This window comes from Gymnoscopelus microlampas (genome assembly GCF_963454915.1).
Source record: "Gymnoscopelus microlampas genome assembly, chromosome: 1".
NCBI lineage: Eukaryota > Metazoa > Chordata > Actinopteri > Myctophiformes > Myctophidae > Gymnoscopelus > Gymnoscopelus microlampas.
This window is the reverse complement of record NC_139962.1, coordinates 59,933,322-59,948,633: the sequence shown is the minus strand read 5'-3', so window position 1 is coordinate 59,948,633 and position 15,312 is coordinate 59,933,322. Positions and strand designations below refer to the sequence as shown.

Genomic DNA, 15,312 nt, shown 5'->3' with positions numbered 1-15,312 from the left:
TGCCAACGCGTGTCGACTTAATAGGTCTTCATCAGGGTCTGATGGTATAGAATTCACAACTTAGCGGCTAGCCTCCTGCTCCCAATAGAATGTATTCACCATGTGAATGCGTTGGAAGGTAGCCACGGAATGCTCTACTGCCCTAAATCAACCAGACACACACAGACAGAAAAGAGAAACTAATCTCCTTGTCTCACCACGTCTGTTTACACCTGAGACACAGTCAGACAGAACGGGTCACTGTTTCTTTTTAAACTAAGCCATTTGACTTTGTATACATGTGCCTGTATTTGGAATGTAACAAATAAAGTCTTGAATCTTGAATCTAATTAGACACCCTCTATTATGTATTCGATTACTGTATGCTTTTTGACTTTTGTATATTGTATAATAATATTGTATACTGTAGTGTCTCATAACTCATACCTCACACCTTATCTACCCTTCTAGCATGTTATTGACAAGTAAGAGAACGTGACACATATCGTCACCTTCCTAAACTAATGGCCTACATAATCTTTTGAGGAAAATTATATTTTTGCCTAAGTCAGCTCCTCATGACACAGGCCACCTCAGGCCAGCCTAAGTCACATGGTTTTGTGACTTAGGCCAAAAAAATGGCCTAAGTCTAAAGTAAATCAGTAAATCATCAAGTCAGGTTTAATCCTAGTTAAACCTATTTAAATCTCTTATGTGACAGACAGTGTTGTTTTTATGTTAATAGTCATAATTTGTTATAAACGTTTTGGGTGAAATATCATGTAGGCTAGTTTTGTTTTGGATCATTTTTTTATTTTTTCTGAAAACCTTAAAAAAATTACTTAAGGCCATTAGATTAGGAAGGTGACTATATGACAAACAGTAACGCTGTGGGTCTAACCTGACGAGGCCAATAGGCTGGTACTTGTAGAAGACACTGTAGCTGGCCCATTCCTCAAACAGCAGCTATGGAGAAAGAAAGGCTCTAGTTAGTTACTTTTCATTGGTTCAATATTTATACACTTACATCCCACTTTCAACTCGGTGTCCCTGTTTTGCGCATAGCATTAAACGTGAAAATGTAGTATGTGTAGTAGACACCCTCACTCACATACAGTAGATCCGTGATTTCATACCCCCCACTTTTTGGAAAAAAAAAGAATTCATTATTTTTTTTGATAATAAATTGGTAAAATCAGGCAAAAATAAGAATGAAATAACCTAACCCTAAAACCGAAATTAAGTAACCAAAACACGAAAAAAAAACTAACAAAATCCACCCAAAAAACGAAAATTTTTGAAAATACAAAGTTTGTTTACATTTGACAGTTACAAATGTTTTTATCGATTTTTCAAAAATAGCAGATCTACAAGCTCATAGCGCGGCACTCGGTGCCGCGCTATGAGCTTGTATATCTGCTATTTTTGAATAGCCAAAGTGTAAAATAAGGGGTATAGTCTATGAGCTTGTATATCTGCTATTTTTGAATAGCCAAAGTGTCAAATAAGGGGTATAGTCCCCCGAAAGTCCATCCCCCGCACCTTCTGAGAGCCTGTGACGTCCCTGTCAATATCCCCAAGTCTCAAAATGTATTTTTGAGAACTGCAAAAACAGCCTATCTCTACAAGCTGACCAGCCATTGCACTGCGACACATTGTTAGCTTAGATGACGCCTATTTTCGTGCGATAGTATAAAACGAGGCATTATTTTAAAAAAATAAACAAAAACCTAAACATGAAATATGGAGATTCAAGGTTTCTGCCTGACAGCAACGATCACCTAAATGAAATGCCGCTGCGTCTTCACTCAACTTCCATTATTCCAAATGATTGCAGATTTGGAAGGAGACTTTTTGACCATTTGAAACATGTTTAAATCATTAGATCTGAGGTGATGACTATGTTCTGTCTGTAAGCTCAGCCAACGCCTTATGAGACCAGACATTTCTCAAGCACACAAAGACAGACACGGGTGAGCATGCACATACAATATACAGGCAAACCCTCTCTCTCTCACACACACACACACACACACACACACACACACAGGGATCATTGGGTAAGTGAGGTGTGAGTGTGTAGTGGATATACTGTGCGTGCGTGCGTGCGTGCGTGCGTGCGTGCGTGCGTGCGTGCGTGCGTGCGTGCGTGCGTGTGTGTGTATTTCAGAAGGAGTGGTTTTGAGCCTTTCTGATGCTTGAGAACAGCAGAAGGAGAATTATACTGTAAGCTTGTTGCCGTGGTAACTCTTTCAACACACAGCTTCCAGTGTAATTATGGGGTGCATTAAGACAAGAGGAATGGAGAGAAAGAGAAAGACAGAGAGAGAGAGAGAGAGAGAGAGAGAGAGAGAGAGAGAGAGAGAGGGGGGGGGGGGGCAGTACTGCAGATATCTTTCATAGTGGCTTCTGTAGAACCGTGGTTCTTTAACATCTTCCATATCAAGGACCCCCAAATTGGTATGTATTTAGCTACGGACCCCCATCTGAAAATGTTTTGTGTCATAAGAGATGTGTATGTAAATATTCCAAGACAGATTTCTCAAACTTCTCTCAAAAATAGCTGATCTGCAAGCTCACAAGTTCATCCAGCTGTTTTTATAAAGATGAATGGAAACAATTCTAACGCTTATGGAAAATACATTTTCTCAAATATTTGCGATCAGGCAAATTATTGCCATTTCAGGGTATTTAAAGTTGTATTTCTTTAATAGTTCATCTATACTGGATAACAATAGAACTACTACTACTGCAGGAGCTGTTCCCAATGAGAATATGAATAATACTTGAGTGTGATTATTTTGGTAAATGGTGATTGCATATAAATTATTCATGAGGCATACGAGGGCTGATTTCATTTGTGGTTGCATTGAGATTAATTTGTCCTGCATGGCTGCTAGGTGTTTCAAGGGGTTATTTCATTCATAATTCATCTACAGATTCTACACTGTTTCTCAAACATACAGTAGGGTTGCGACCCAATTTGGGAAAGATGTTTTAACCTTTCCTACAATCTTTTTTTTTCTTCTTTTTTTTAAAACGTTTTCAACAGTTCAGATCTACAAGCTCACGCTTGACCTTGCAGATAACCTATTCTCACCATGTCTTTTTTTAAACAGGGATTAATGTATTTTTTTCAATCAATTAATCAAATTGCAGTAAAAATCTGCATTGAGCCAGTGATATGTTTTTCATTACACAACATGTTTACTGTATGTTTATAATGTTAAAAAAATGCTTCTTTTATATCAATTACACACCCCATGAAGCATTGAATTCATGGAATTGTTTTTGTCGCATTCCTAAGCCAATAATTTGATTACCGTCTCATACCGGCTAATGTATCCGGTAGGAGACACAAAGGAGACTCTTTATGTCTCCTTCCGGAAATACACACGGTCATCAAATTATTGGCTTAGGAATGTGACAAAAACAAAAATATCTGCATGAATTCAAGGCTTCATGAGGTGTGTAATTGATTGCCTCCCCCTGGCCAGCCGGGGCGCCTGATGGAGGGGAAAGGAACTGGTTGGAATAACGTGTTCCTTCCACACGCTACGTCCAACCAGGGAAACTATCGCCTGTCGGGTGACAAGAAGGTCAGTTGGCTCTCATGCATTGAAGGAGGCATGAGCTCGGGCCTGGCTTCCCTAGGTTGGAAGAGGGAAGGTAGTGCCCAGGATTACATAGACAATTGACACTGGGTGTAAAAAATGGGTTTACAAAATCGTGGGATAAAAATGTATATTAAAAAAAAAAGGTGTGTAATTGATACAAAATTAGCATTTTTTTTGGTAAACTATTCCTTTAAGGCCCTCTAGAGTCTAGACATTAGTCTAGACATTAGCCTGCATATAGCCTGTCTGTGTGTGTGTAGAATGGTCAATGAGAGAACCAGATGTTACACACAACGCTAAGTGTATGGATAGCAGCTACAAACGTACAAAAAGGTTTTTGTTTTTTTACCAATACTGAACCAAGCAACGTAAATTCGTTCTGCTAAGCATCCCTGATGTAAAGTTATGTACTGTATGACAATGAAAGGAACAAACATGCAAGATTTGTAAAAGCTCAACAGGCCTGAATAAACGTTAAAAGTATTATTTGTGGTGTTCCCTTTAATACACATCAAGGTAGAACAACGAGTGTTAATCATCCTTACAACCAACAGTGGTTTGAGAGCATATAGGGGACCATTCCACATGAATGAGTTGCTCATCAGTTTTTGCTGTGGTCTTTAGTTTACATCATTATAGTTTGACCATTTAGTTATAGTTTGATCATTTGTATAAATCATATCGTTGCTGTTGGGCAGAAACCTTGTAGTATGTCCATATTTCATCTTTTTATGTTTCTTTCATAGATGAATTCCGCAATTAATTTTTTGTATGACAATTAATCATCAACTACAGCCATAATCACTGGTTTATAACTTGATCAAATGATATTATCTCTCAAAGCAGAGGAAATTGAAAGTCGTTTCCAGTTTTGCAGTTATTATGTGAGATGCAGCAGCAGATCAATACTTGTTGGTGTGATGCGTTTGTTTATTGATTGGAAGTATTGGAAGTGGCTGTGATCGATCGCATCCATTTATTGATCAATGGCTTTGTTCTCCTTACCTTCCTGTCATTGGCTTCTGCGCTCATCCCCTCGATGTCTCCCTGTAAAACACACACACACACACACACACACACAGTGTTCAAGCAGTAGCAACCACATTTAACCGCCTAATGAACCATAGCATCCCTATTCAGGGGCAAACCATTCTTTCGTTTTTATGCCAAATGAGTTTGTTAGTGGCTGTCAGACACCTGAAGCGTAATATATACTTCATCATACAGCGGTGTTGTGCGCCCCAAATTGCCGATCTGCAAGCTCAGAACATGTCGCGGATGCCACACGTTGTGAGCTTATTGATCGGCTATTTTCGGAGCGTGACACGTCATACGATGGAGCATGAACCGGGGATGAGTCTCTTCAAATGCTCCTTCAGAGGTGCATAGTTAATGTGATGTCAGTGAATATCTCCCATGGGAGAATTCCCCTTTAGGCTAGTGGTTAAGATGTTGGCTTTCCACGTGGGTTTGAATCCCGGGCGTTATATCAGCATTTAAAACATTTCATACACAAATCTAATACACTAATGGCAAACAATTCATCTCTCACCGTGATTAAACAGGAAAGCCCCATTTTCACAACAGTGTCTCTTACCCAAAACAACAGATCTACAAGCCAACAATGCATCGCATCACCATGGGTTTTTAGCTTGTCAATCTATACATTTTTTGGTGAGCGACACTCTCGCACGATGGAGTCAATGAAGTTAGTCAAACAATTCTACAAACCTTGCTGTGTGTGTGTGTGTGTGTGTGTGTGTGTGTGTGTGTGTGTGTGTGTGTGTGTGTGTGTGTGTGTGTGTGTGTGTGTGTGTGTGTGTGTGTGTGTGTGTGTGTGTGTGTGTGTGTGTGTGTGTGTGGTACTCACATCATGCAGCGGGTACGCAGAAGTGTAAACACCGTTGCCTAGGAGACTGGTTATGCCTGTAAGAGGACATTTATCAGTGGATTCATATTAAAGTGAGGACACAGCAGCTCGCACAGACTGGACTGGGTTTACATCCCAGCAGGTCAGTGGATCTCAACCTTTTTGGACCTCTGGACCACCAGCATAGTTCACACAATCCTCAAGGACCACCCCACTCCACCTCCACCACAACTAGATACTATACTACACAACTACGTACTATACTATACACACTACGAACATATAAGAAGGAATAACACATTTCTATTTCCTTTAAGTTTTTTGTATTCATATTTAACATTACTGATCTTAACCCACTTAGACCTGAGGCCGATTCTAAAAACGCCTTCTAAATCCTGACCTAGGTTTTCTGAAAAACTATTTATTCAAGATAAAAATTACAAAATAAAACAACTGGTTGAGAAACAGTACAGTAGGTCAACACATGACATTCAAATACTAGATGCTTGTTGATGTTATAATTCTGTGAAGACACATTGCCCTGCTAGGGGGAGTTTCCTAACATACATGACTGTCAAATTAAAATGTTGATATTATCCACTGATATCTTTATGAGGGAGCCACTGGATTTAAGCCTAACTGGGCAAACCAACCCCTACAGTACTATGATAGTGGTATACTGTAGTGTAGTGGTATATGATAGTGGTATACTGGCACATTTTGGCTGATAACTACCCAGTAGGCTATAGCGTTTTCTCTGAGCTCTAAGTGAGCTCTATTATTCCACTGACATTGTGCAAGACTAACGACATCCAGCATCTAACCATCAAAACAAGTAAAGACGGTACATAGGATGGTGATATAAGATGCAATAAAAACAGGTGTTCTTGTGGTGGGCTTTCCCTTTTCATTAGACATGCGCATGATTGATGGGTTGAAACGCATGCTGCGTTTCAACCCATCAATCAATGCTGTCAGGTCCGGTTTATGTATAAAGAACATGTTACATGTGGGAACAGTATTCAAAGATAGAGGGTGAATGAAATCCTTTAGAAATGAACTGTATTATATTGTGAATAGGCTCCATGCACAGCAGCCATATTGGAAAGAAGTTGGGCCTCTTCCTTATTTCCTTCACAGGTGTTACCAATGATTCTAATGAAGGCTCTGTTCCATTTAGTGTAGCACAGTGGTTCTCAAACCTTTTAATTTCAGGGACCACCGTAGCTCTGAGAGCGTACAAACGGGTCCATTTGGGTCCATTTGTACACTCTTAGAGTTGCACACCCGCAAGGTGCCATTTGGAAACCCCCTCAAGGAACCATGAGGGTCCCTGGTCCACACTCTGTTTGACCAGAATGGAACAGAGCCTTCATTAGTATCATTGGCAACACCTGTGAAGGGAGTAAGAAGAGGCCCAATTTCTTTCCAATATGGATGCTGTGCATAGAGCCTATTGTAAACAGAGGAATAGTAGTTCATTTCTATAAGGATGTGTGTCTTATGTTAAAGATATAAAAACGTCTGCTCACCCATGGAGAATTTAGCTCTGGTGCAGCGAGTCCTTTTCAACACTTCATACACCTGACGCCACATGACAGAAACACACGATGTTACCACAATATACGACACATGACATGACACAATTACAACACGACACACACAACACAGCTTAACAACTTTCAACCAGGCTGGCGTCCCTAATTTGGCATATCATTATAATGTAGGTGGGGTTACAAATAGGGCTTAAACGGACACTTCAAACATTTTAGACCTTATATAGCTTCATATAGCTGGTCCTCATAATGCCCATTATACAGTGGCACAATTTCTGTGTACTCACGCAGTGTAGTACCTTTTAAATTAGCTTCTAACCATGCTCTCGGCACTCAACCGGACCCTCTCTGTGCTCAAATTCTATTATTCTACTATTTTCTACTATTCTATTTTATTTCTGTATTGAAAATGTTCCAAACCGTGACACCACTGTGCGTATTGAACCAAACCGTGAATTCTGAGACCTGTTACATCCAGTGGTGGAAAGTAACTAACTACATACTACGTACTCAAGTACTGTACTTAAGTAACATTTTGAGGTATTTGTACTTTACTTGAGTATTTCCAATTTTCTGAACTTTTACTTCTACTCCACTACATCTCAGAGGCAAATATTGTACTTTTACTCCACTACAATTATTTGAAAACTTTAGTTACTAGTTACTTTGCAGGTATAAATTATTTCATTATACAACATGCATTAACCACTTTAGCCCTATTCTATACCTAGGCTATTTGAAAATAGCCGATCTACAAGCTACATTTTAGTACTTTTACTTTTGGTACTTTAAGTACATTTTGATACCAATACTTTTGTACTTTTACTCAAGTACATTTTGAATCCTGGACTTCTACTTGTAACAGAGTATATATTGCAGTATTGGTACTTTTACTTAAGTAAAGAATTTGAGTACTTTTTCCACCACCGGTTACATCCCCACTCATAATAATACTATCACTATTATATAATATCACATTTAATATTCACTGTGAGTGCTGTGAACAGTGCCGGATTTATAGGAGTTGAGGCCCGTGGGCTAGAGTAATTTTCGAGGCCCCACTGGCGCGCATGCACGCGAAAATTTGCCCCGTTTCCGAAAAAAAATCGGGTTATTCGGGTTATTTTTCTTTTAATTTCGGGTTTAATTCGGTTATTTCGGTCCAAAGTGGAGTAGTATATGGATGCATATTTAAAGAAGAAAGAGCTTCACATTTATTATTATATTATATTATTATTATATATTATTATTATATTATATTATATTCGATGTTTTAACCATAAAACAAGTAAATATACAATAACTAAACATAAATCTCACTTGAATTGGATTGCAATACTTTACAATTTCATCGTAAAAAAAAATATTTGATCATAAAAAAATTACAAATTACAAATTATTATTTTTTTTTTACCAAAAAAATCGGAGGCCCCCCCAGTTGGAGGCCTGGGGGCTGCAGCCCCCCCTAGCCCAACGGTAAGTCCGGCCCTGGCTGTGAACCTCCCTCCAGGCACCTTGTGAGACGCGGTATGAGCAGAATGAAGGGCCTTGGGAAGCAGCTGGGTGAGCGCTGCTCCAATCTCTACAGTAATGGGAGTTTATTGATGTTTGTGCTTGTGAGCGAACAGCCTGGGATTCATATTACGGCCCACATTGACACGGTCATTCCAATAACACCCAGTCAATGCCATTATATAATCCTTAATTAACTGTCTCATTTGGAAGCGGGGTGTGTGTGTGTGTGTGTGTGTGTGTGCGCGTGTGTGCGTGTGTGTGTGTGTGTGTGTGTGTTACTATACTTGTGAGGACCAAATATCCCCACAAGTATAGTAGAATCTCACCAATAGATGGTGTGGACCATTTTCGGTAACACTTTACTTAAAGGTTGCTTCTAAAATGCATTATGATTGTGTTTATAATGCATTATAACGTACATCATAAGGCTTCATAACACTCGTTGTAAATGTTTAGAATTAAGCATAACAACTTATAACAAAGACACTTTATAACTGACTAAGTTAGTTACGTAGCCTACGTGATACGTAGGCTATCATGTGCTGTTCCACTGAGCACTTATAATACTTCATAAATGTTGTTATAAGTTGTTACACATGATTATAAACATTTATAATGAGTGATATAATGCCTTATAAGCACATTATAAAAGGTGTGTGTGTGTGTGTGTGTGTGTGTTTCCTGTGCAAATTGTATAGCTTCTCTTAACCACTTGAACCCTAGCATTCAGTGAAAACACTCACCAAATAATTCTGAGCTTGTGAGCTTGTAGATCAGTAAAGATATTTGGTGTGGAGGGAAACAATTTGGGGGCCTAATATAGAGCCCTGGGGGACCCCGAAGTATATACGGTTAAGTGGAACTATTCTAAGTCATGGATTAGATACAGTTAAACTGTACATGTACAAAAGGGATATTTAACTGTGTGTGTGTTTACATAATGTATCCGTGTCACAGGTGAGTAGACACAAGAGTTCTGATCCAGTACTTACGATGGAGCTTCTGGTTTTACTGTCGAAGAATTTGTCTCTGTCAGAAAGATCGAACCTGGGAACAAAGAACAACACAGAGTTGTGGTTTAGATTAGATAAGAATAGATAACAATATTTCAAAAGGTCATGTCTCACCTAGACATCTGACACACTTCCGTGCGACGCTCTCGTGCAACAAAGTAGGGCAGGGGTCTTCAACAGGGGGTCCGGGACCCCTAGGGGATCCTCAGAGTTACTACAGGGGGTCCGCCAAATCTTTGTGTGATATGATTTTTTTTTTGTTGCCTTAACCACTTGAACCCTAGCATCCCTTTTCTGAGGATAACTTTAGCCAAAAACAGCAGATCTACAAGCTCACAACGCCTCACAGGCGTTGTGAGCTTGTAGATCGGCTATTTTTGGCAAAGAGGTATACTGTAGGTGTAGAGGGGGGGAAAAAGAACAGTCAACGTAAAAAAAAAAGTTGAATCTATAACACAATTGTATACAATATAGAGGGGGGTCCCTGCTTCATCTCTCTCTCTCAGCTAGGGGGGTCCTTGGGCTGAAAACGTTGAAGACCCCTGAAGTAGGGAATTAGTATAATGTTTTACATAAAAAGTTGAAATGTGGAGATACAAGGTTTCTGTCCGACCGCAACGAGATGAATAAGAAGTGAAGATGAGAGCAGAGATATGTCCTGCAGAAGTTTTGATCTGATGGTCAAGATTCAATTCATCTCTTGGGCCAGCAGGCCGGCTCTATTAGCTCAATGGTAAAACAAATGTCAGCGCTTGCACAGTAAACCGGGTTCAAATCCCGGGTAGAAGAGGAAAGTTACAGTTAGTGCAGCTTTAATTCTACAGCTTTAGCATTTACTGCAGCAAACCTACAGTACAAAGAACTGTTGCATTCACTGTGGTCACACTGTCAGCAGTCTTCTTGTGAAACTATTTAATCAGCAGAAGTATTTGCCAGAGAGTCATTTAAACTTCTAAGAATATTTTTCAATATAATGCTGACAGAAGAAATGGACTGCAACCCATCCAGAAGTACCATTACCTGATTGGTATCAATTCAATTCCAAGTCAATAAGTACCTGCCTTTTTCAGCATTTGTCAATAAATGTCATTAACTTTTCCTGAACACCGTACACTAAAGGACAATACAAATGACATACGTAGACTACAATAAAGTATAATACAATTGTACATTTTTGCAAAATAATTCCTCATCAGAAACAGCTAGCATTAACCACATGATCCCTCATACCCCTATTCTGGGGCAGACATTTGGCAAGAATAGCAGATCTACAAGCGTTGTTAGCTTATAGAGCAGCTATTTATGACAAAGATAATTAGTGTAGAGGGGAAAAAGGAGCGGGACTAGTACAGAGTACTTCATAATAGGCCAGCAGGACAAAGACAAAGACTATGACATTTTCTTAATGTGGCGATTGCATTCCTTCATTTACAAGCGGTCTTTAGCCATTTCTCAAAAAGAAAGAAAAGCCGGGGAGTGGGTGGGGGGGGGGGGGGTTACCCAATCTACCCATTTCTTCCTCCAAACAGAATTGATTTATTGTCGTGCCGTAGTAAACAGCACCACAGAGAACCTCATTTAAGATGCCGAAACCAGCACAGTCTCTGATGATTTGGGAACAACGGCACTGATCAATAGTGAGATTTCCACTTTTTAGGCGGTTAATTGCATGTCGCCTTTTAACCCTTTAAGACCGGGAACGCATCTGTGTCATTTGAAGATTTCTTTGGCTATTCAAAAATAGCAGATCTACTGTAGATCTGCTATTTTTGAAAAATCGTGAAAATGTGTGCAAATCTTTTAATATTGTATCTTTTTTTAAAGCGAACATTTTTAACTCTGAACAAAATATTTTGAGATGGGGGTCCACGGTCAAATACATATCATTTTTTTTACATATCATTTTTGAGAACCACTGATATTATAGCAAACACGATTTTTCCAAAGAAAACTGTTAGTATTTAGAATACATTTATAGAATCCCCAGAAGCAAAGATTTGAGTGACAAATGTTCGCTTTAAAATACATGTTTCAAAGAATTGTACACATTTTTCACGATTTTTCCCAAAAATAGCAGATCTACAAGCTCATATCGCGGCACTCTTTGCCGCGCTATGAGCTTGTGTGTCTGCTATTTTTGAATAGCCAAAATAAATCTTAAAATGACACAGATGCGTGCTCGGTCTTAATGGGTTAACTCATGGTGTATTTGTTTGTTTGTGTGTTGTTGTACTGTACTGTGTACAGTGCCGTGCTAACTAATTACCCCTAGCGGGATTAATAAAGGTGCTTATTGAGTTGCGGTCTTCCTGAGCAGATCATCCATGTCAGGCGTAAACCTTGTATGTCTAAAACCGTTACTTTTCACGGAAAAATAACCCGTGTTCCAATGGATACAATGTAGTTACTATTTAGAAACAAGCTTCAATCTTCATAAAATCCACAGACACACTTAACCATTTTCAATAAAAAAAATGTCTCAAAAATATCTTAAAACGTGTCACTTCTTTTTTTTTGTAATTGGAGTAGCCAATTATTTTTAGCCCTTTTTCTCCCCAATGTAGTCGTTATGCCAATTAATTCCTCCCACTGCTTGCCACTGCTGTCGTTCCCAATGACTCACTTGGCAGTGAGGAGCCCCCAACGGGAGGACGTCGTAGAGCCTTTGTCCTACTACTCCCGCTCATTCCTCGCTGACAGGTGCCCCCCCCCCAGCCCATAGGAGTACTTGCAGAGACAAATATCAATCCTCCCCGCCCGGCCTCCCTCCCCGATAGAGGAGAGATCGGCTATTTTTTGAAAAATGTCGTACGCTTGTTAGATGTGCCATTTACGCTACTTCCGTGCGACGCTCTCGTGCAACTAAGTAGGGCAGGGGTCTTCAACAGGGGGTCCTCATAGTTACTACAGGGGGTCCGCCAAATCTTTGTGTGATGTTTTGTTTCCTTAACCACTTGAACCCTAGCATCCCTTTTCTGAGGCGAACTTTCGCCAAAAATAGCCGATCTACAAGCTCACAACGCCTCGCGCTGCGAGGCGTTGTGAGCTTGTAGATCGGCTATTTTTGGCAAAGAGGTATAGGTGTAGAGGGGGAAAAAAGAACAGTAAACGTAAACAAAAAAAAAGTTGAATCTATAACACAATTGTATACAATATAGAGGGGGGTCCCTGCTTCATCTCTCTCTCTCTCTCTCAGCTAGGGTGTCCTTGGGCTGAAAACGTTGAAGACCCCAGAAGTAGGGAATTAGTATAATTTTTTACATACAAAGTTGAAATGTGGAGATACACGGTTTCTGCCCGACCGCAACGAGATGAATAAGAAGTGAAGATGAGAGCAGAGAGATGTCCTGCAGGCTGCAGCTTGTTAGTCAGAGCTGTAAATATAGCCTGTTAGCCCTGCAGAGTCCACAGCCCACTCCATCCATCCAGCGTGCATTACAAGATGCTGCAACAACACATCACTGAGCCTCCCTCGCCAATATATATGTTATATCCCCTCACAGGGCTCGGCCATTATGGGCAAAATCTAATAGAAAACTATTTTTTGCCAGACCCAGGGGGTCGGCCTACAGGAGGCTTTGTCTGTCGGTCGGTCTGTCTGTCGGTCTGTCCCTCTTTTCCTCCCCAGCCATTCAAACACCAGAGGCAACGAGGGACAGGTGAATGTAATCAGACTGGAAGGTTTGTCTAGCCCAGCGCTACTCAACCCGCGGGCCGCATGCGGCCCCAACGCAGCGTCTCTGCGGCCCCTCATGGTCAAAAAATAAATAAAAATAATAATAATAATAATAATTTTTAAGCACAGGATAAAAATATGCATTTCCATTCAAATATATGGGTTGCTTCATTTTTTTTCAAAAACAAACAAACAGACATATACAGGTGCGTCAATTGTTACAGGTGTAATGCATAGTTTTCTATGCATTTCAGGGTTTTTGGGGGGTTTGACCCCCAATTTTTTTCGGCCACACGGCAAAGCCGCGTGCCCAGGATAGGTGTCCCTTATTTCATATGGTGAAATTTCATTATTTCACATGTCAAAATGTACATTTTCTTATAACAATAACAATGTGTAGTGTGTTACAAAATCGAAAAATCCAAAATAGGATAGACATTTTTAGCTTGCGGCCCTTGGACTTGGTATTTTTCTGAGTGGCCCCTGAGCAATCTTAAGTTGAGTAGCCCTGGTCTAGCATATACACAAATCTACAACCAAATACCCCTATACACCCCCACCATGCTGTATTCCCACTTAATTCCAACAAAATGTTAAAACGGCCTAAAATGATTTATACTTTTAACTTATAAGGTGGTGGCTTTTTTTGTAGTTGATTGCATTAAATTCATTTAAAATCTATTACTGTTGTCCGCTGGATTACTTTTAGGCAATTTTGTTGTTCTACACAACTTATTTCAGAGGTTTATTACTACACAAACAGCATAGTAAATGACCTAAACTTATGAAATGCTGGATTCAAAGCCCTTCTGCCCATATTCTGTGCACTGATTGACAAGGGACAGGTGAATGTAATCCGACTGGAAGGTTTGCTGGTCTAGCCTATACACAAATCTACAACCAAATACCCCTATACACAAAATGCTACACACACACACACACACACACACACACACACACACACACACACACACACACACACACACACACACACACACACACACACACACACACACACACACACACACACACACACACACACACACACACACACACACACACACACACACACACACACACACACACACACACACACACACAGCCTAAAATGATTTATGCTTATAAAGTGGTTTGTAGGTGTGTTGCCTACTAGGAATTTGTTCCTTCTGGGTCTGGCAGAACCAGGTCTCCTGGTCTTGTTACCAAATACCACCATATCGATATTGCGACGATAGAATACATTTTCTTTTTTCAAAAATGTATTTTGTTTTACCTATATACAAGCTCACAATGTGTTGTGGGCTTGTAGACAGCCTATTTTTGTACAATAAGTACAAACTTAGGCTTAAATTATTAAAATGGCAGGCTAGTAAGCCTAGTATAAACTGTTTCCTGCTGGAGGATGGAGGACACCGTTCTGAACAGCTGTGCACCCGGCTACCATCAGACTGCTGAACAAGGCCTGATCACCACCTGTCACCATGGCTGACCTGTCAACTGGAACACTTCACTTGTAACAGACCATTCCCCCCGCCCCTGTCCTCTTGAAACAACTCTCCCCCCCACCGCCCTCACCTCATGTGGATGCAGGATGTTCCTCTGTGGACCTGCCATGTGGATTTGATTTAACCTGTGAAGTTTCTGCATGCCTGCCATGTTTTTACCCTGCTGTAGCTTTTAACCTGAACTGGGAAACCAACTATGAACTCAGCCTATCCACCTGTTTCCTAGGCTTTTCACTGTGTTCCACTTCCTGTCTTTTGATCCAATGAAATCCAATGAAACCGGTCAGATGACAAATGATATCCAATGAAATCCGACAGGAAGTGGAAAACACACAGCCAAGAAACAGGTGGATAGGTTTCACGCGTAATGATGCACATTAACCCATTAAGACCTGAAGCCGATTCTACAAATGTCTTCTAAATCACAACAGTATTCTGAAAAACGTATGTTTCTATATCTGTGGCGCTCAAACATTTTCATGTCAAGGACCCCCAAAATGATATGTATTTGGCCGCGGACCCCCATATCAAAATATGTTGTTCCAGGGACCCCCGGAAGCAAAGATTTGAGTTAAAAATGT

General features: G+C 40.2%; 1 protein-coding gene across 5 annotated transcripts in view; it reads right to left on the bottom strand.

The window, feature by feature from the left end:
- Nucleotides 1-15,312, bottom strand: part of ano1a (anoctamin 1, calcium activated chloride channel a) — a 116,996-nt gene that overhangs the window by 54,083 nt on the left and 47,601 nt on the right. For all 5 annotated transcript variants that reach the window (XR_014600704.1, XM_084056163.1, XM_084056164.1 and 2 more), the window contains 5 exons: nucleotides 9,530-9,584; nucleotides 6,999-7,050; nucleotides 5,467-5,522; nucleotides 4,602-4,643; nucleotides 881-945 (listed from right to left, as the gene is read on the bottom strand). Coding sequence is in view for 4 of the 5 variants with exons in the window: in XM_084056163.1 (XP_083912289.1) it covers nucleotides 881-945; nucleotides 4,602-4,643; nucleotides 5,467-5,522; nucleotides 6,999-7,050; nucleotides 9,530-9,584 (270 nt within the window). In the remaining variant the exon portion in view is untranslated. The remainder of the gene's footprint in view (nucleotides 1-880; nucleotides 946-4,601; nucleotides 4,644-5,466; nucleotides 5,523-6,998; nucleotides 7,051-9,529; nucleotides 9,585-15,312) is intronic.